The 20774-nt window shown below is 40.5% G+C and overlaps 1 protein-coding gene across 1 annotated transcript; it reads left to right on the top strand.

The window, feature by feature from the left end:
* Nucleotides 1-2137: 2137 nt before the first annotated feature.
* ankrd33ba (ankyrin repeat domain 33ba) lies at nt 2138-19928 on the top strand. The gene is made up of 6 exons (XM_044022595.1): nt 2138-3009; nt 13876-14005; nt 14321-14461; nt 15314-15455; nt 15675-15873; nt 16476-19928. Exons 1-6 carry the CDS (start codon nt 2578-2580, stop codon nt 17019-17021), a joined length of 1590 nt encoding a protein of 529 aa, XP_043878530.1. The 5' UTR covers nt 2138-2577; the 3' UTR covers nt 17022-19928.
* The last annotated feature ends 846 nt before the right edge of the window (nt 19929-20774 follow it).

Here is a 20774-nt window from a genome sequence, read left to right as displayed (position 1 = left end):
TTTAGATCTTGCTCCGAGGCCAGATTGAGCCCATACAATTGGCCCTTCAAGTAATGATGTTGTGCTATTTACAGTTCGTCTTAGTCTAGCACGGCTACATGTGCAAATGACAGAATATGAATCCGTCCGCATCAAAGTCAATGTAATGTTTCTTCCCGCCTTACACTTAAATACAAAGCACAACAACTTGCTCTGCAGCAGCTCGTCTTTTGGGATCGAGGCTCAAGAGTCCTTGAATGAACATGAACTACAAACCACCAGCAGCTGTGCAACAGGAACACGTTCATAATGTTCCTCATATGTATTAATAATTTCCTTCATTTTGTTTCTCGGACTAATTACAGCTCACTAATGCCACTCACAGTGTGAGATAACGCACTAATGGTTTCATAACGCAGCTCTTATGTATTACTGATTGATGGCAAGTGCTGAGGTAACGTCAGGTTTCTCAGTTTAACCGACTCCAGTTATTTCCTCTTATCGCCCTAAAACACCAGTTCGTTGCCAAGCAATATTACTTTACAACATAAGTCATTCATGAGAGAGTGAAGACATTAATGAATGAGTGAAAAGAGGATTTCCACTTTAACCTAAACTCTAATTTACCATACAGTATTTATCTTTTAACGAGACGTAATATGGCAGATTATGGGTACGGTTATTATCCACCATGTCTTTGTTATTGTGTCTGTATAATAATGGCACACACACTGGGGCAATTTTTTTTTTTCATTACAGCTGATGTCAGCAAAGCGATGTTATTAATTACTGAGAGAAAAGGGATCATTATGTAGAATATATCTGGCTGTTACAGTACATTGTTAGTCACCTCTACAATCACTAACTAATAATAATAATGACTACTTATCAGAATGTCCTATTTAGTGTTGGCATCTCTGCAGTGGCCCGTGTAAAATCCAGAATTCATTCTCCAGCTCACATACAGAGATCCTTCGTATCTGTAAGACGTTGCAGTGCCACCTGATCCCGGCAGATCACCTCACACTCACACTATTAGTCTATTCTTGAACTTTAAATCTTGACGATATGTCACACTGATACATACACGCACGAAAGCAACCAACATAACACAGTCTCAATCCATGTCTATCAAGGTTAGTATTTGGTTATGTACAAATGTTCATTCAAATGTGAACTTTTGTTCTACTGTTTTCCAAATATATAAATTAAAGAAAGAAGAAAATGTCACTAGTTTACTACTACTAGTAAAAAACGAATACTACAATACAAACTAGAAAATAATATCTTTATTGTCCACCGGGGAGGAAACTTGTCTTTGTCTCACCAATTATTAATACGATAAGACACTGATTACACTAAGAACAAGACCTAAAACTGCAATAAAAACACATTAGAATAATTTAAAATAACAGTAAATTAATCAGACTGATTGCTTCCTTTTTCAATAATTGAAATCAGCCAAATATCATTTGATTCAATGGCCAATTATTACTGATTAGTGAAAGTTGACATACTGTACTTTAGCAGAAACTTAATGAATACTGCCTCTGTCAATTAATATTTTTTCACAATATTTATTCTATATATTATTTTTTATATGACATGCATTGCAAGTTGTAAGTGAAGATAGAAGATAAGTCAATGTGTGTATCATTTGTTATTAATAAGGTGTTTAATAATAAAGAAGAACATCTATTTTCACTGAGCATAAAAGCAGTTTTAAGACTATAACAGTCTTTTAAACCAACATATTTCTTAAATTTGCCATTTTTGTCCAAGATCGAATGAAAAAGATGAAGATTTGATGTTTTAGCCTGGTGTTCAGTTGCTTAGAAATTATAAATTGTCCTTAGGCCAAATTTAATTGCAGACCCCTGCTGTAGACAACAACAACAACAAAAAACCCCAAAACATCCTGAACTATACCTTTAACAAAGTCAGACACAACATAATGACATGTGTCAGGGAGACATTATGATAATAAAAGACTAAATAAAACATATAGTCTATTCATACATTTATATTCTATAAATATTAATGGTTCATAGTGGAAAGAGAGAGAGAGAGATTACTGTAAAGTGTGTGTGTGAGAGAGAATAATCTCTTAGAAGAGAGAGAGGGAGAGAGAGAGAGAGAGAGAGAGAGAGAGAGAGGCCGGTCCCAGTCGCTTTTAATCGGCTTAGACAACTATAGGTTAGCAGGCTTCTGCCCACATGGAGCGTCTGTGCGTCCTGCTTTTACTTTCTGTCTTCTATGTTCATGCACGTGTCTTGTAACCGGATGAGGAGGCAGCGACTCTCACTGAGCGGGACTTTCGCGGCTCAGGTGGGCGCACTCATGTCAACAGGTCCACGAAGATGACCGCGAACTGCCCGCGCGACATGCCGGACTACATGAGGCACCAGAGGTTAAAGAGTTCGTGTCATTAAGGCTCTGGCGGACGATGTGAGAGTTTAGTTTTTGTTTAGTTTTGTTTGTTTTTTTTTATCCACGAGAGTCTGGTGTTTGGAAAGAGACCGCGAGTCCCATGTCTGCGTCCCCCGTGTCAGGCTGCACTCTGCCCCGGAGGACAGTGCCCTAGTTCCTGGGGGTTAGATGGTGCTGATTACGGACGACAGGGATGGAGGAGGCGCCTCGATGGTCCGACTCAAGCAGCTCCAGCTGCAGCAGCAGAAAGTCGGGGAAAACGTCGCCCAAATCCACCCGATCATAGCGGAAGAGCCGCTCTCCCGCTCTGACGATGAGTTTTACTTGGACTCGTGCACAGAGCGTGATGGAGAGGAGGACGAGGAGTTTGAAGAAGTTGACCTGGAGGACTTAGATGAGTGTCGGAGCATCGTGTCGGACGACTCCTTCTACCCGCCGGACGACGCGTTTGCGGACTCGGAGCGCACTCCATCCCCGGAAAGCCCCGAGCCTCTGTCGTTTTTCCAGGCGTGTTGCACCAACAACGCGGCTATTGTCCGGTTAATGATGCGGCACGGAGTCAAGGAGGAGGAGGTCAAGGAGACGGACAGGAACCACAGGGTGAGCAGGGAATGATGTGAAACTTTGAACAAGAATTACTTTAAATTCATTTAAACTCATGTTATTGGTGATCCAGTTCAGAGTGAAACATGTGAGGGTTCACTGGCCAAACTTAAATGTATTAATCATAATTTTCTTTGAAAAGGGTGCAAATTGGCAAAATGGATGCCACAATTCAAAGTGGCCGACTTCCTGTTGAGTTGAGGCCATGTTGTGGTCGACTCTTTTGTTCGTCTTGGTCGATAACATCTTTCCACCAAGTTCCGGGAAATTCAGTGGAAAATGTATGCCTCTGTTTTCAACATATGGGGGTGCTATGGAGCCCTTGAGCAACGCACAGGTCCGGGAACGATGCCGATATCTCATTCTCGCCAGACTTGACCTCCATGCAAGAGTTTTTATGCATGTTAACCCCCTCAAAAATGACTGCAAAGCCACAGATATAATAATAATCTGAAGGATAACAATAGGTTTCTTGCACAGATTTGTGCCAGGAGCCGTTTCACCCCCCTGTTATTTGTCGCTCGGCCCTATTAATTGCTCTAAAACTAATAGTAATTGGTTTTCGTATCATTAGAGTAAGCCTTTGTACTGTACTCACCCAGCCAGAGTGTGTGTTTAGTGTTTACCATGCAAATACTGGCAGGTCAATTTTATTTATATAACCCAACATCACAAACAAGTGACACCCTCAACCCTTAAGGCCCATTTATACAAAAGACAGCGATGGAGAACTTTGCGTTCTTTGCGTCATCGTGCGCTCCCCTGTTTGGTGCACGATGACGGACGAAACGGAGCAATACCACCAGAAATCATAGGGGCAGTATAGAGTTAATAGTCAGGAAAACGACAAAGAAGTAACCTACAGTTGCAAGCATATGGTATCGTATAATTTTTTTTGTGTTGTTAACTGCTAACATTTTAATTTAGCATTAAGATGCATTATTCATATATATATATTCATATATATATGAATATATATATATATATATGAATATATATATGAATAATGCATCTTAATGGTCGCTATGTTCTCAACAAAAACCTTTCTTTCTTGTATGAAGGCCACCATCACTTAAGCATTTGGGAAGAGAGGGATTCCTCCTTTTGTTTTTAGCTTTTAGTCTCACCAGTAGATTCACTAATTCCTTCACAATGGACTGATTATTGTTATTTTTATTTCTGGTAGAGCTTTCTGTTCATTCTCTACCTTCATGTTGGCACATACAGTTTGTATCTATTTTGTATCCCTAAGCTTTCTGGAAATGTTTACATATTTATGCAAATGTTGCCCGGCTTACAGATCCAGAGGAAGCAGATGAACTATTGTTATTACTGGTACAGTAGTGTGGAGTTTAAAGATGCAGGCTCCCCCTTATAGAACTTTAAAATAAGTCAATCTCGACAGATTTTCAGGTCACTTGCGTGAAATTTGAACAACTCTCCCCATTCACCTTTATCTCTATAATGGAAATTCACGACACTGATGATGCATGATAATCTATTTTTATTTTATTACACTGCACTCACAAAGAGGCAACAGCAAGGCAATTTTAAAGTGCTTTGCATAAAAGATAAAAGACATCGGGACACATTGCAGCTGAAGTCCTTTATTCGTGCCCCTCAGTGTAACAAGTTCAGATTAGAAGCCTCACCATCATTAGGCATTGGAATAATTAAAGCTCAGCTTGTGATTAGCGCTTACTTATTTCCAGACCTTGTGAAAGTATCTGGTCTGACCTCTGTACGTCGCATTATGAATATACATTGGTCAGCCTCAATGAATGTTAGCAGTTAACAACACAAAAAAAATTATACGATGTTTACTCAAGAAGGAGATTGCAGTGAATAGACACTTTCATACTGTGTTGCTTTAAATATTAGATGTGCTTTTATTCTGAAATAGTTTTTGGCGACTGTGCATTCTTTATTTATAAGTCTTCACACTACACAAGTGTTTTCTTTGTACAGTGTTTGTGTGATGGCCTATCTCAGTTTTTGGAGAAAGAGCCAGCGCAAACTCTTTAAAAACAAATTTGCTGGGAGTCAGTCAGCAGAACAAACAGTGCTCTGTATGAGTGGGAATCTGTGTGTGTGTGTGTGTGTGTGGTCATGTGTGCATATTTTCCTTCCCTGGTTTGGGTAACATGAAAATGTGTGACAGTGACAGAAACAGTGATGGAGTAGCTTCTTTTGCACTATATTAGACCACACATACAGGTTGTATAATAGAATCTTACCAATTTCACTATATATACTGGTTTAAAAACAATTACTGCTTTCTTAAACATATCAATGTACAGTACACACAATGAGTATCCATTTATACCTTGTAGATAAAGCAAGTGTGGAATGCTGGACTAGTCTTTATTCAATTGGACAGTATTATGAATAAGCCGACACTGAGGTCGAGGCTGAATCATATCTTATTGTGTTGGTGTTGTAACTAAGTGTGTCAGAATTATTTCTTTCCTTATCCAGAGAAAGTTTATAAAGTAAGTTTGCCCATACGCTCAGGCAGGCACACAGATATAAAGTTGCAAAACAGTAATTCTGCCTTTGGCGACAGCATATTTCTGACACCGAACATCACTGACCTCGAGGCCGCCCCCGCCTGTCTTTGTCTCTTCTTCCATTTCATCCACTCTTCTCTGCAAACACACCTCTCTCTCACCACTTCATATGTCTCAGTGTGTACTGTAACTGCATGTGATCACTGATGAGCTCATGAGGCAAGACGAGAGTGGTGTGACATCATTGGAATGCAACGACTGATCGTCTGTGTTTTCAGGCATTTTCATTAGACAGCATATACAGTATGTGCAGTGTGTGTGTAAATCTGTGTCTAAGTAGGAAAGATTGGCCAAACTCGAGTCTCTGCCAATGTCAGTTTGATACAGTCATTTTAGACCATTTATGAACTATGAAGCCATTAACAACACATTCATGCCGAATCATTTCAAAGACACAATTCTCCAACTGTGTAACAAACATTGTTGTCATACATGACTCAGCTAAAATGCCTTTTACAGTCTGTGCATAGTGAAACATGCGGCATATATGATATCCGATCTCGTGATTTTGGTCCGATACCGATACTAACCGATACCGATTCCCATCCCTACAAAACACACACACGCACACACACTAATCACAAAATCAAAAAGAGTGAGATGAAGGCTCTATAATGAATTCGTTGAGCATCCCACAACAAATGTTTGCATACAGTGTGTGTGTGTGTGTGTGTGTGTGTTTGTATGTATGTGCAGCAGTGATATGTGCAAAAGATTACACCGATGTGTTTCTGTAGATAACCAGGATGTGTGCTCAACGTTTTCTGACCTCAGGGGTTGTGTACATTAAACACAGACACAATATAGGTTAAACAACACATCCAGTGGAAACATGTCGCAATAAATCTGCAGAGCTCATTAGTTTCAGTTTGTGTGTGTGTTTCACATCCTGAAATGTCCGAATATAGCTGAGACAGCCTGACAATGTGATGTGGAAGACAAAGAGGGGTGTTACAGGTAAGACTTGTGTTCATTATTTGCCCTGTCTCTTGTCAGCATTTTATAGGGAGCTTTTGTTAATCATGGAGGAGAAAGGAAAAAACAAACACTGTATGTGTTGTCAGTTTTAAATGTGTTTAATTCGGGCTAGAAATATGTGAAACACAACGTAAAGACCAATATTCTCCTTCGTCTTAAAACAAATCCACCACTAGGTGCAGACGTTTGAGTCCTCTGCAGACATAACTTTGTAGCAATGTAGCAAGAGTTCAATATGTATCCGTATTGCATTCTTACATTGGAGAAACAATTTGAGATATTTAAATACTTTCATTGTCAGCCTGAATTAGAATTATCTAATTTCCTCAACTTTTTTTCCGTGTGTTCATGGTGTTAACAAAAGATGGTATTATTATTAATAAATGTAGTAAAAACGTGTTCATACTGTATTAAATTCTCCTCGATCACATCATAGTACATACATTTATACAGTAATGTCGGAATAATGTCAGTGTTGTGACTCTAATAGTGGCTGTGATGCATTAGATTATGCTTGTCCTAAAATATGGAGTATGGACTGAATTAAACTCATAATGGTGTCCTCTGATACCTCTGACCCTGTTTAGGACACTGTGTGTGTGTCCCAAATTGAGTGCAGAAGCTGTCATGCTTACATGAAAACTCAATACATGCATACACACACACACACACACACCCTGATAGACACACACAGAATCCAATCAACTTAAATGAGGCCATGTGCCACACACACAATGTCTGGTTTCCATGACTTCACAGCACATTGTATTGACTGGAGACTTTCTCTAACCTTAACTATAACTACTACTGGCCTAACTCTAACCTCAACCTCATCCCTAACCGTACCTCATGTCTTCGTCTTAAAATGCAGTCATTTATGGGGGACTTGCTTTTTGTTCCTATAAAGAAGACACGTCCCCATAATGTGACTGTACCAACAGATTTATGTCCCCACAACACGAGTAATACCTGCAGCACACACACGCACCCACACATGCTCATGCATGCAAATAGGTTGACAAACCACAGACACAGTATGCGTCAGCCATGCCCGTCAAAACAGCGTGCGACAAAGTCGACAACAGAGCGTCTGGCGAGCAACAAGGATGTCTGACACAGATCGTCAGCAGGCAAACCGGACTAAGCGAAGGGCTCTCGGAGGGAAGACATGGCGTTTTTTGGCACCGCGCGCGGTTGCAAGCGTGATGCTGCTGCTAGCAAATATAGATAGGTGGAAAAATCAAAGCGACGGTCATACACATCTGATTTGACACGGCCATGTGAATGTCCAGCTGCAGACAGAAAGACACATAACACGGGAGGGTATTGACAGAAACATGGCCCAGTGTGCAGTTTCCGTCACTGATGCTTTCACTGATGTGATTGAAGCCACTTTACATTTGAACACAAAAGTGTATGATAAAATATAAAAGGAATGTAAACTTTTTATTTGTTAAATATTTATTTAACTAGGGAAAAGTCCCACAGAGATTAGGCTTTTAGTCACATGGAAGTGGCGTTTTGGGAGTCCTTTAAAACAGTGCTCCCCCCGCGACCCTCATGTGGAGGATAAAGTGGAAGAAGATGGATGGATTTTTTTTGGAGGGGGGTACTTGTATGTGAAGGCATTACTTAAAAACAATGCCATGTTTGTGGACAAGAATGAGCAAAAGCTAGCATCTAATTAGTTGTGTCCATTTTAAAATCTGTATTGATTATGAGCAATTTAAAGTAACTTTCATTTAAGCGCCAACTAAAGTTAATCAGTTAATCTTATCATCGGATCGTTTTGTCTGCTTATGATGGCGATAATTCAAATAAGACGCGACTGATATCATAGTCGATCATTTACAGGTTATTTTTAGGAGGTTACAGTGGATATTGTGTTATTGTTGTTGGAGCCAATAATTACATCATTCTCACATGAACTGTAAATACACAGTTGTGTGTGTGTCTCTCTCTCTCTCTCTCTCTGTCTCTTCCTCCCCCTCTCTTTGTGTCTCGATCACTGATAAGGCTAAGCCTTTCTATTGCTGGCTCTGGATATCCCCCAGATTACCGACCAAGTATGCCTTATGTGTGTGTTTGTAAATGTCTTTGTGTTTATGTGTCAAGACGGTTAAATAATAAGTTGACATAATTCTTGACTCTGTGTTTGTGTGCATATGTATGCAGACTGCCTTAGAGCTCCTTGACAGCAAATTCAAATTATTATAGTTTTATAAGGAATTATAATGATGCAGGATATTGGATTTGTTGCCGATATTGGCAGATCTTGGTGTGTTTGGTGTGTTTTTAAAGCCAATATTTGCAGATACCTAATGCATACCATATAGATCCCTTATGGCATTAAATTGCACAATATTTTTGTTCAATAAAGCTATCCCTCCAGTAATGGAGTGGCTGTGAACTGCTACCAGTCATCACTTTAAATTCAAATAATTAACTATTATGTATCATAGAGATCAAAGGCAACTGGACATTGAAATAATCGTCTGAAATATTAAAAAAACAGGAGTCATTAGTGGACATTTGACACCATCAGCATTACTGTAGGACAGGAGGAAAACAATTGCAGGAACTAGTCAGTTAATCATTGGGCTTTAAAAGAACCAAAAAAAAAAAAAGGCCAGATGTTTACTTCCAAATGTAGAATGTTTTGAAAGGGTACATCACAGCTTCAGGAAACAAAATGGATACTTGGCATCTATCTATAAATTCCCGGAATGTCTGTCTGTGTGTGTTATTCGCATATCTCTCAAACCGATGGTCCGATTGATTTCAAACTTGACTTGACGATGTCTCGCTACAGGCACGAGTAAGTGTAGTGCCAAGTTTGACGTTGTTTGGATAAGTAATGCAAAAGATATCGTTAAATATATCAGTTAAAGCTCTTCTGTAGCCACTCCCCCTCTCACTCACACAGCACTGTGAGTGAGACAAGGCGCTGTGAAGCTGAGGCAGACAATGAAGGCAGGGGTGAACCACAGACTGTTCACCCCACTCCCCTCCGGGAGGCGTTACAGGTCTCTCCGCACCTAAACCAGCAGGTTCAGAGGAAGCTTCTTTCCTGCAGCTGTCACCCTACTGAACTCTAGCTCTGCATCCCGGTGACAACCAACCAACAGTTATGCAACCATGTAGTTACATTTTCCATACTTATTGTATGCGGTTATGTCAGTATCAGTATGTCATACTTGTCTTAATCTATTTTTTTCCCCACTGTATAGACAAATGACATAATCCCCACAATGGTAAGGATTACAGTCTCACGGTCAAAATTTCCCTGTACTTTGTACTGTATCTACGTTTTCACACACTCATCCATTCCTGGGAGTTCTCTCGATTGTTACGCGGTTGTTGAAGCACTAGTGTTGATATTTTTATCCATTTAGCCCCTGAGATTTTCACTGAGTGCATAACATTCTGCAGTGCTGTTGCCCCCTCACCCCCTCCCCTCCAATTCAATGTGTTCTCTGCAGTTGCCGTGCGTGTATTTCACTACTTACTGTGTCAAAATCAGAGGACAGTGACTGTGTATCCATAATGCTTGTGTGTGTATGCATGTGTTTGTACATGTTTGCAGAAAAAAATAGGACATTGTGTGAAGAAATTGCCCCAGACATGCTGCAGGGCATGCTTCTACAGTACATCACAGCAAGACTGGAGGTTTGCCAAGAATGTGCATGAAAGCATGTGAGACAGAGAGAGTGAGGGAGGAAAAAAAGTCTAGGTTCAACCAGATAGAGCGATCTGGAGTGGTGCGATAGTAAGTGAATTTCTTCGAGACAAATCATCCTGTTACTCCACTGACAGACCTCTCTCTCCACCTTTTCCCCTTAAAACTCTTACAGAGTTACATCAACGTGACTGCACCTACAGCTGCCTGAGTCAGGCTTGATGGAGCCAGAACCCCTAGGGACTGTTGTGCACATTGCACGTTTTTTTGATTATTTTGGCTGCGTTCATGCATATGGCATGGATTTCTGGCAAGATTGTGTATTTTTTTTATTTGATTTTGTTATTTCCAGCTCAGCTCCTACAGTAAGGCTAAAATATACAGTGTACAAACAAGTGTTAGGCTACACTCAAACTGCAATTTTGGCTCTCACTTCCATCAAAGCATAATATATGCATTGTATTATATGTGGGCATCAATAGCCACTTTGCTACCAACATTTCCAGGAACTTTTATGAGAAGGAAATGATTTGGCTGGGGAAAAGAATTCTGTATCTGAAATCTGTGTGGTTTGCGTTTCCACCACACCTCAAAATTTCAGAAAACTACTCGAAGTCTCAAATATAAATACGCTGAAAAGAGCCTGCATCTCATTGTTCGTCTACTTGTCGTAAGTCCCGCCCCCTCTAGAGTTCCTGGTAATCTGAAAAGTCACTAGTCAGGAGTAGGTACTTCCTTTTGGGAAAGTTTTGGATGAAGGGAAAGTTTTTTCTGTAGGTATAATTTCAGTGCAAACACGCAGAGTTTTTTCAAATTCCCGGGTAAATCAGAAAAAATTCCCTTTGCCTTGGAATTAATAATAAAATGAATTAGTATTTGATATCAATAATTAGGTTAGATATAGTTGAAAAAAAAATGTTGTATAGCTTGCTTTTAAGAGGCACATTTTAAGAAATAAAATGCTACTATTCAAAATAACAGGATTTATCAGCCTATAACATGTTGGTAATAGGTGTGAAAGTAATTGTACAGTCTTCATATAAGATCTATTAACTGAACTGAAGGTACTTTGCCTGAGGTTTTACTTAAAGATCTATTTTGCACCCTTATAATTTCACATATTGTCAGATTGTGTGTGTGTGTGTGTATATGTGGGAGGTTGGCACAAACTTTGTGAACTTGTTTAAACCTCCAGGCACTCTCTGTACCATTCCTACCCATTATTATATTTATTCATGTCAGTGAGACAGAACGTTTGATCACATTCACGCCAGTGAAGTCGAGTTGAGTAACACAGTGTGCTCTGAAACCGTGACTGAAAATCCCTGTCAAGAGTTACATAGCCACAAGTACATCAGATAAATGCTTGTATGAGGAGAACATAATGTCTCAGGTGCAGGTTCACGGAAGCTCAAGGAATATTAAACGTGGAACAAATTGCACCATTTTACTTAAGTCATAAATACACAAAGGGAAAATCAGATTTTTAACTATTCATACATATTCAAATAATGTCAAATAACTATATTACCCATAAAAAATCCCAGGTTTGATCTTGTCTACATCACAATAATCTGACCTCCGCTCTATGGGCAGCAAATGTAAAGATGAAGGCAACCAGGCAACGTCAAAATTCATTATGTCACCTAATTGATATCTATTTTTGGCTTCAACACCACTTGCCATGTTTGCCACTGCCCCATTTATACTTTGACATATCCTGCAGTCACATCAATCAGATTGTCACAGCAATGGAAAGGTGATAGTTTGATGTGTTCTGTTTCTTCCGCAGCTAAAGCACGACACAGCCTTTCAGCTCCCGTGTCTTGTAAAAGTGTTCTACCCACTGAATTGGATTCTATATTTTATTCAATTCCACACAATGGAAACACGTTATTAAAGAGAGTGCAGCATGAAGTCTCCCCCTTATTGAGGACACACGATCAGAATGAAAATGCCTGGAGTATTTGTTGACTACTCTCAGTAGAATACATAGGTGTTTATCTTGCAGCTGATGCGTGCAGTGTCTATGCCTGTCTTGACATGAGTTGGTCTGACTGCTTGTCATTTGCAGCACACTTGGCTTCATTAAAGCACTAATTAAAAGTCCCATTTGGGTCTGCTGGTTTGCCAATTAATAGTTGGTGTGTGTGTGTGTGTGTGTGTGTGTGTGTGTCATTGTTTGTTCAATTTTGTTGCAACTTCAGTTTTCAGTTAAAGCTAATGTGGCTTTCGCTAGTCACGTCAAATAGCCAATGGTGTTATCGCAGAAGCACGGCCACTTGGTATCTTAATGGGCTGTTACATTTCTCCAGAAAACAAAACCTGAAGGTCAGAGTCACGGTTTGAGAAACTGACGAAACACTGCAACAAATGGGCTGTCAGGTTTTCTAAAGAGTGGCAGTGGGGAAAGAAAAACTCCCCGCAGCCACCCAACTGATTTGATCTGAATGATAGCCATGTGGGAGACACTGGACAGGGAGGGAAAGAAAATACATGGCGCGTAAGAAGCCCATGTTCCAAATGTAAACAACTCAGACTTCATTGAAAACAGAAAATCTCTCAGGACACAAAAATCAACTGTGCACGGAATCTCCAGCCTGCCTATGTAACCTCACAGTCAGGCTGATTGCCCTCAGCTGTGGGAGAACACAGGTGCGTCCACTAACTCCTGATTAACCAAGACACCTGTGACTTACATTGTGGATCTCTGTCTATAACCGGACTATATTATATTAAGATTAAGTTTAAAAAGCAACTAACCAAATGATGTACCTGTCCCGTTAAACACAAGCTTTTTCTTAAGCTTATAATACGAACCTTTGTCATGTAGAAACTGGAAGAGGAACAAAATAAAATAACATTAAATTTTATTTAATGTGAAAACATGTTTTGGGGGAAAACATGAATTAACCATTCATACACTTACACAATGAGTAAAAATATGTGTTTCTGTGCATGATAATGTTATATGTGTCAGTTTAGAACTGTTGTTGTTGTTGTTGTTGTTGTTGTTGTTGTTCTGCCTCTTCTCTCCTCCCTGTGTTTGTAAACGTGTTTGTTTTGGCTAGTGTGTGCACCTTCTGGAACTAATTCAATGTCAATGCAAATTTTCAGTCACATTCACAGACAAACATTTACACATTTGCCGACACACACACACACACACACACACACACACACACACACAGGTTTGTGCAGTTATCCTTTTAAAGACTTGCACTGACTCCCATTTATTTGTAGAGCCTAAACAAAGACTTAACCACAACCAGTTAATGCCCAACTCTAACCTTAACCAAACCACAATTCAAATCTTAGCCCTAAACGTAACCAGTTCCTCAGAAATTAGTTTATGAAATAGGTTTCCGTCTCCATGGGGACGACTGGTCCTTACAAGGTCAGTGTTTATGCCAGAAAAGAGCCTAAAATTGTAATAAACACAGAAACACATACAAAAGTATACAACAAATGGAGAGACAAATTCAAGGTGTTTATGTCAGGCATAATCACAGATATGACCTTTGTAGCAAAAAAAGAGCAAAACACATTTTTTCCCTTTTCCCTAAACTTCCTCTAACCTTTTCCTCATAATTCTAACTGTATTTTCTGTCATGTTTTCTTTCTTTTAAATATAAGATCGGGCTGTTGGTTGCGTGTTACCAAGGATACGTGGACGTGGTCATAGCGCTGTCACAGTGTCCATATCTGGATGTCAACTGGCAGGACAGTGAAGGAAACACTGCTCTCATCACTGCTGCTCAAGCTGGTAAGAGATGGACAAACCACAGGGTCACATAAACATTTACACCGGCCATTAATGGTAGTGATGAAATACTGACACACACACACACACACACACACACACACACACACAGAATGAAACTAATGCTAACACACAGTTGAATATATAAAAAAAATACTCCAAGTGAATAAGGAGCGGTTATACTGACGTGGATCTGTCTAAAATATAGCAAACAGGCGTGAATGAGTGTTTAGCAGGTCTATTATAAAGCCAACACACTGCTTACAGACTGTGAAATGTGAATCACAGTAACTTCTCCCTTTTATTTGCTTTTTCAAGGCCACATAACAATCACCAACTACTTGCTGAACTACTTCTCTGGGTTGGACATAGAGAGGAGAAACTGTCACGGCTTCACTGCACTGATGAAAGCAGCCATGCAGGGCAGGGTGGATTGTGTGCGCTCAATCATGATGGCAGGTGAGGATTTCATGTACACCATTAAAATAATGTATCCAAAGTTTGAGTGTCAAGATTTCACAAACTACTGGCTAGATTCTAGAAGCAGATTCCGTTATCTTCTGCTTATATGGGACTGGGTTGCGGGGGCGTCACCCTTAGCAGGGAAGCCCAGACCGCCCTCTCCCCAGCCAGTTCTACCAATTTCTCCGGGGAGAGCCCAAGGCGTTCCCAGGCCAGTCAAGATATATAACCAGCGTATCCTGGGTTGGCCCGAGGTCTCCTCCCAGAAGGACATGCCCGTAACACCTGACCAGGGAGGCCTCCAGGAGCACCCCCACAGGATACCCCTGGGGACACGGGCATAAGGGCATAAGCTCCTCCTCAATCTGAAGTTCAACAAACGACCGGACCCTCCTCTCCAGGAGTAGACCTTTCCAGGGAGGCTGAGGAGCGTGATCCCCCGATAGTTGGTACACACCCTCTGGTCCACTTTCTTAAAGATGGGAACCACCATCCCAGACTGCCGCCCCACACGCACTGCCCCCGATGACCACGCAGTGTTGCAGAGGTGGGTCAGCCAAGACAGCCCCACAACATCCATAGTCTTGATGTTACAGCGGATCTCGTCCACCCCTGGGGTTCCACCTCGGCGACTTCTGCCCCAGAGATTGGCCAACCCCCCCGCCCCCAGGCTCTAGACTACTTGAATAATGACCAGTGTTTATGCAAATGTTTGTTGTCCTATAAGTGGTAACTTTGACATGTAGACATATTTTATTTAATTACAGAGCATATTTTGGCTCATGTGGAGTTGTGGTGGTCAGCATCGTCACCTCATCACTTAATGTATCCACCCGCTCTGTCTACCAGGTGCTTCCCTAAATGCGAGAGACTGCGGGCGACATTTGACTGCAAGGGAGTGGGCCCTATTTACGGGCCGTTATGAAACTGCCTGGGTGATGACACGCTTGATGGAACGACCCTGTCCCCACCAGTACCGTGATACATACAGGTTAACATACTTACTTGTTGATCTATGTTTATCATGTGCAGTAACTCAACCCTTTAATCCCTATGTTGCCACATTTTCAATTGTATTTCAACAGAGGATAATGGAAGTTCAACAGCTGTAATATCAGTTGTTTTCATTTGGAAAATACTAATAGCAGTGCATAAAATGAGCATGTGAGCGTGTCACTGTGACTATTTTACGTCAAACTTGCTCCCCCAGTCTAGAGTGGCCCCGGCTGGCTTCACTAGTCGTCAAAGCCCAGGAGTCTCGTGGCTGTCTGAAGCGCCTGTCTGACACCATAAAAAACGTTTTCAGCATCGCTAATGTCACCAACCCCGAGGACGAGGGCGTGATTGACCACATGGTTTCTGTAACGACGGCCATGAGAAGCCCTTTCCTCGCTGTGGCCTGCCAAACAGTAAGTAATGGAGCTCCAGCTTATGGTTACATTACTTATTTATATTTAGTAATCAGCATAAAACAACAAGTGTTCCACAAATATGCTGAGATAAGAGTATCAGTACATTGTCTGCATTATTTCTCTTGTGGTATCTATACATACTTCGCATATTTACTTTTGAGCGGAACCAAATAGTCTTGCAAAAAAAACCTGTTCCGCAGACTTGAAGTTTGACAGTTGATGCTGCGTGTCTTGTGTTAATATGCAAATGACTAAAAAGGTTTGTCACAGCGGCTTTATACTGTACAAGTAAACAACTAAGGAAAGAAAAATAAATGTATATTTTGTCATCAAACTATTCTTCTGCTGTCATAGGATTAGTCTTAATGAAAGGATACAAATCATGCAAGGAATTATTTATTTATTTATAATTAATTCCTATCTGATAAGAGGTTTAATTCAAGATTATAAATTCCATATTAAAACACTAATGGAGACTAAGCCATGCTTTTTTATCATAGATTAAACACCAGGAATGATGCCTGTTTTTGCTTTTGCAGTGCTACTGATATTTGTCAGGAGAAAAACCTGACATTGAAGGACTGTTGATTTTGTTTCAGGTGTGTCCTGACAGTCCCCCAGGCGTGGGCAAACGGCGTTATGCAGTACCCGAGATCGTCCGCCAGCAGCGTGCCAAGGAGCTCCACTCGGCCAACCCGGACAGGATGGACAGCCACCTCAAACTCTTCCAGAACTCTCGGGTCACTTTTGTGGCCAAGACCTCAGTGGATCGCCGGGCCAGCCTCCAGACCCAGAGCCTGAGGTCTCGACACAGAAGCTCCAGCCTGGGTACTGTGGCTTGTCATGAAGCTATGGAGCTGCAAAGAACCAGCCTCATGCCCGTGCACATGGTGATGAGGAGGAGCAGCGTCAGGCCGGGCTTCAGCATCCCCAGACTCAGGGTGTCCAAGGCCCCGCCACCAACTTATGAACCGGAAAAGATCCGAAGGAAAAGTAGCGCCAAAGATGGAGGAGGAAACCTGCTGCAGATCCCAAAGTGGCGGTACAAGGAGCTAAAAGAAGAAAGGAGAAAAGCTGAGGAGGCTGAGAGAAGGAGGCTGGAGGCTGTAACCAAGAGACACCTCACTGCTGGGAAAAGGAAATAATAATATAATTGCCTCAAGCATAACCATAAAACATGGGTTTTATGCTGGAAAGGTCATCAGGTTGAACACATTTGTGTTTTTCTGCAACCTTTTAAAATCTTAAACGCTCAGGGCGAGATGACCAGCAGAGTTTCTGTAAGACAACAGTAAGACGAAGACGATGGATTTGTTTGCTCTTGGTCTTTTACAGCAGATCTGTATAATGGTTGGTGATGCTCAGTGTCCTTTACACTGTCAAACAGTGAAAACCCAGGATATTTGATACTTGAAATGTTTTAGATAACTTATTTTTTTTTTTTTCGTATTTATTGCTTTTTAAATTGTCATATATATTTCTTTTCTTGTAGTGTGCTGCACTGTTATTGTAGAGCAGAAGACACTAATTGCAACCCTAACCAAAGCAGATGTGCGTCCATCTATTTTCCTAAAGAAATGGAGAGGTTGTGGAGCAATGTCTTGAAAAGAACACAGACACTCTGAAATTTAAACATAAGCTTTTATAGATATTATTGTCATTTGACGGACACATTTTAGATACCTTTATTTTGCTTAATGATGATAATTCTATTAACCTATTTTACTTACATATTTTTATATATATATATATTAGAGATTTTAATGCTTTCTGGTGACAACTTTATTTTTTATTCAATATGGACTTTTCATCGGCCATTGCGGGAAAGGTTCTGTAGTCTTATTGTTTTGAGACTGAAACCAACGATGTAATGCACTTTTGTGGTGGTTTTGTATTGAAAAAACCCAAATTAACACTGGTTATGTTGGCGGTATAGCGTCACGCAAAGGAGATGTGTGCGTTTGGTGTGTGCAAGATGTAGAAGATGTGAATCAAAAATAAAAAAAAACCCAACGACATCTGCTAACAGGAACGTCGGGCGTGATAGCCATTAAGCCAACAATTTAAAGGTGTGTTGTCATTCACCGACAAAGACAAAAATGTCCTGTGATGAAAACCAGGTCATCTCCCTGCAGCGAGTTTAAACACACACACTGACAATGAGGAAAAGCAGTGATACAACGTTGTCTGGATTTGGAGAGGACAATTTCACGGTCCTAACTCCTTGCGGTGATTGCAGCCAAAGTGCCGTCCAAGAGTGCGCGTCTAATATAAATGGTGATGAGCTACTAAGGGGGTTATAGGGGCATTCCGTAGCCAAATTGTTTCTTTGAATAAACTTCATTGACTCCAGAGTGGCAATCGACTCACAGATGCTCCCCAGAGGAAGTCGTTTGCACGTGACAAAGGACGAACAAACTGCACTGTTTGTTGAACTCTATACAAATGGCTGCAGAATTAACACACTTAACACAAGACGATCCTCGTGTGCACTGAATCGCCGACAGTGCAGTATTTTGTGTCTCGTTCATCTTCACTAACTTCATGCTAGTGTGTTGGAATGGAATGCAAAAACTATTACCCCCAAATGCATCAGATAATATTTAGGCCATTGTTGTTGCTCAAACAGCTGTTGGCTCGGATTGTAATATAAGATTATGAGACACGACAGGCCCGGTCAGCACCTGCACAACCTAAATCCCTCACAGAATCTCTGAAGTGACCCAATGAATAAGGCAACAGCCACATGTGTTATGTCATGCTTTACCGCTGCAGGGTGACAGTCAGACAGGATGACCTGAATCTTTATGTGCACTGAAAGCTCCTGTCAAACCTGAGAATGCAGAGTGGGGAGGGGCTCTCTGGTGTTTGGTTTCGGTACTGCATCTAAGGGATTATTACACAGTACTGATACAATCTGAGCCAAATGTTTGCAAATAATACTTTCCATATCTTATCTTTCTTTTAACAAGACCCAAATATTATTCATCCCAATTCCTCCAGAAATAAAAGCCATATGATTCTTCCATTAAAGTGGGTCCCTCCTAATGAATTCCATTTCTAAAAAAGCATGAATAAATTATTATGTCTTAAAATTAAATCAGCACCAATGATGATGAATTTAAAATGACCTCATTGATAAAAAAAAAAAAAAGTGAGGAAAACTTGAGCAGAAAATCTTCTGGGAAGTTTGGTGACAGTAAACCTGATTTTGGGCTGCACTACACCTGTTAGTAGACGATGCAGAAACAGCATTGCGGCATGACATGGGTTAGTTTTTCAGAAAACGTACTGTTTGACAAGTAACGGGTGTGATTTTGTGGGATGTTGGGAAAACTGTTCAAAATGTAGGGGAAGAAATAAAAGTGATTCTGGGTCAAAAGTGTCAGTGTAACTTTATAATATAAACTTCTTATCTTATCATATGTTATCAACATAAATGACCTAGAGCGTGTCCAAAATGGCACTGACCTCACTGAAATACCTCTTCTGTCGCACTGTTGCTGGAGCAAACCAAAAGAATCCGTGAAAGGTTTTCGGTTGAAACTAGCTGTAGCCAGTTTTAATGTCCCTGATGTCCACATGGCTGCAATAGCTAGTGCTGTCTGTGTGTGTGTGTGTGTGTGCTCAAGGCTAATGTAATAAAGTGCTTCTAAATGAGAATGACTAGGTCCTGAGGGTAAAGTGCCATAACCTTCACTGTTTTATGGTGTTGGGAAAAAAAAACTTTAAAGTAAACACTTTGGAGTCAGACTGACCTCAACATATAACTTGTTTTCCAAGAGCAAACAAAGAGAGCCAATCAGTGAAAGTACCAGCTGAAATAAAGCTTCTATAGACTTATAGTGTAAAAAAACAGCCAATTTGAATGTATATGGAGCATTTTACCTTTTTTTTTTTTGACATATTTTAAGTGTTAGTGTTATGAACTAACTAAACACTTGCTGGACTAGCGATGACTTACTCTGAGTCATAACTGTTTTAGACTACAGACAAATAGCTTGTCCTTTTCCCCAAATAAAACCTTCAGGCTCTTCTTGAAAACCAGAAAACATGTTTGTTTTTGTTTTTTAAGACACTTGCATCCCCTCTTTCTTCAGTAACTGCCAAAAGTACACACATTTCACACAAACATGTCTCACCAAGGACACAGTCAGAACTATAAAAGCATGACTGAATGAATACATGGATAGATGCATGCATGTAGAATTCACAATCTTTTCCATTCCTGAACATAACTTCCCGAACGATACAGTGAAATATTGCGATATTTTGTGTGGTGATATTATATCACTTTTGAGACACAAAGTATCAATTTTTTTTATTTTTTTTTTTAAAGCAAAGTTACAAATAAAACACACTCTTTTCGTGGATTAGCATATAAAAATCTATTGACCTTTCAGGCCACTAGATGGTGCCAAGTGCTCACTCCCAATACCGCTCAGTATTTTCCAGTAAATATCGTGATAATATCGTATCATGGTGTCTCTGTCGAATCCCACACTTCGTGACTGTCCTCCTCAAAGTGGAACATGTAACATGAGCTTTGCTTGGATATCACTCCAGTAAATGCATGCAACCAGCTAACAAAATCAATTTTTATTTGCTTAAAATGCTGTTGTGCAGACTCTAAAAAGTTACTATGAGCTTAAGTATTTTTCTCAGACTTTTCAAGGTCTGGAAAAATTCAAAAGTCTATACATTTTAGGACTTTCAAGACCTGCAAATGCACCCTGTGCCCAATTGACCTTCTTTCTTGTATAATTCATGCAACCACAGGTGCATTTTCTGCAGCGGTGCTCTCACTCCGCCCAGTCAGAGTAATACTGCATGGCAGGGGGAGGAGAGCTCTGCCACACTGAGGAAACTATATCCAAACACGGAGAGTCAAGGAGATT

This window comes from Solea senegalensis, linkage group LG1, assembly GCF_019176455.1.
Source record: "Solea senegalensis isolate Sse05_10M linkage group LG1, IFAPA_SoseM_1, whole genome shotgun sequence".
Lineage (NCBI taxonomy): Eukaryota > Metazoa > Chordata > Actinopteri > Pleuronectiformes > Soleidae > Solea > Solea senegalensis.
Note: the sequence above shows the minus strand (reverse complement) of the source record. Positions and strands in the feature narration are given on the sequence as shown.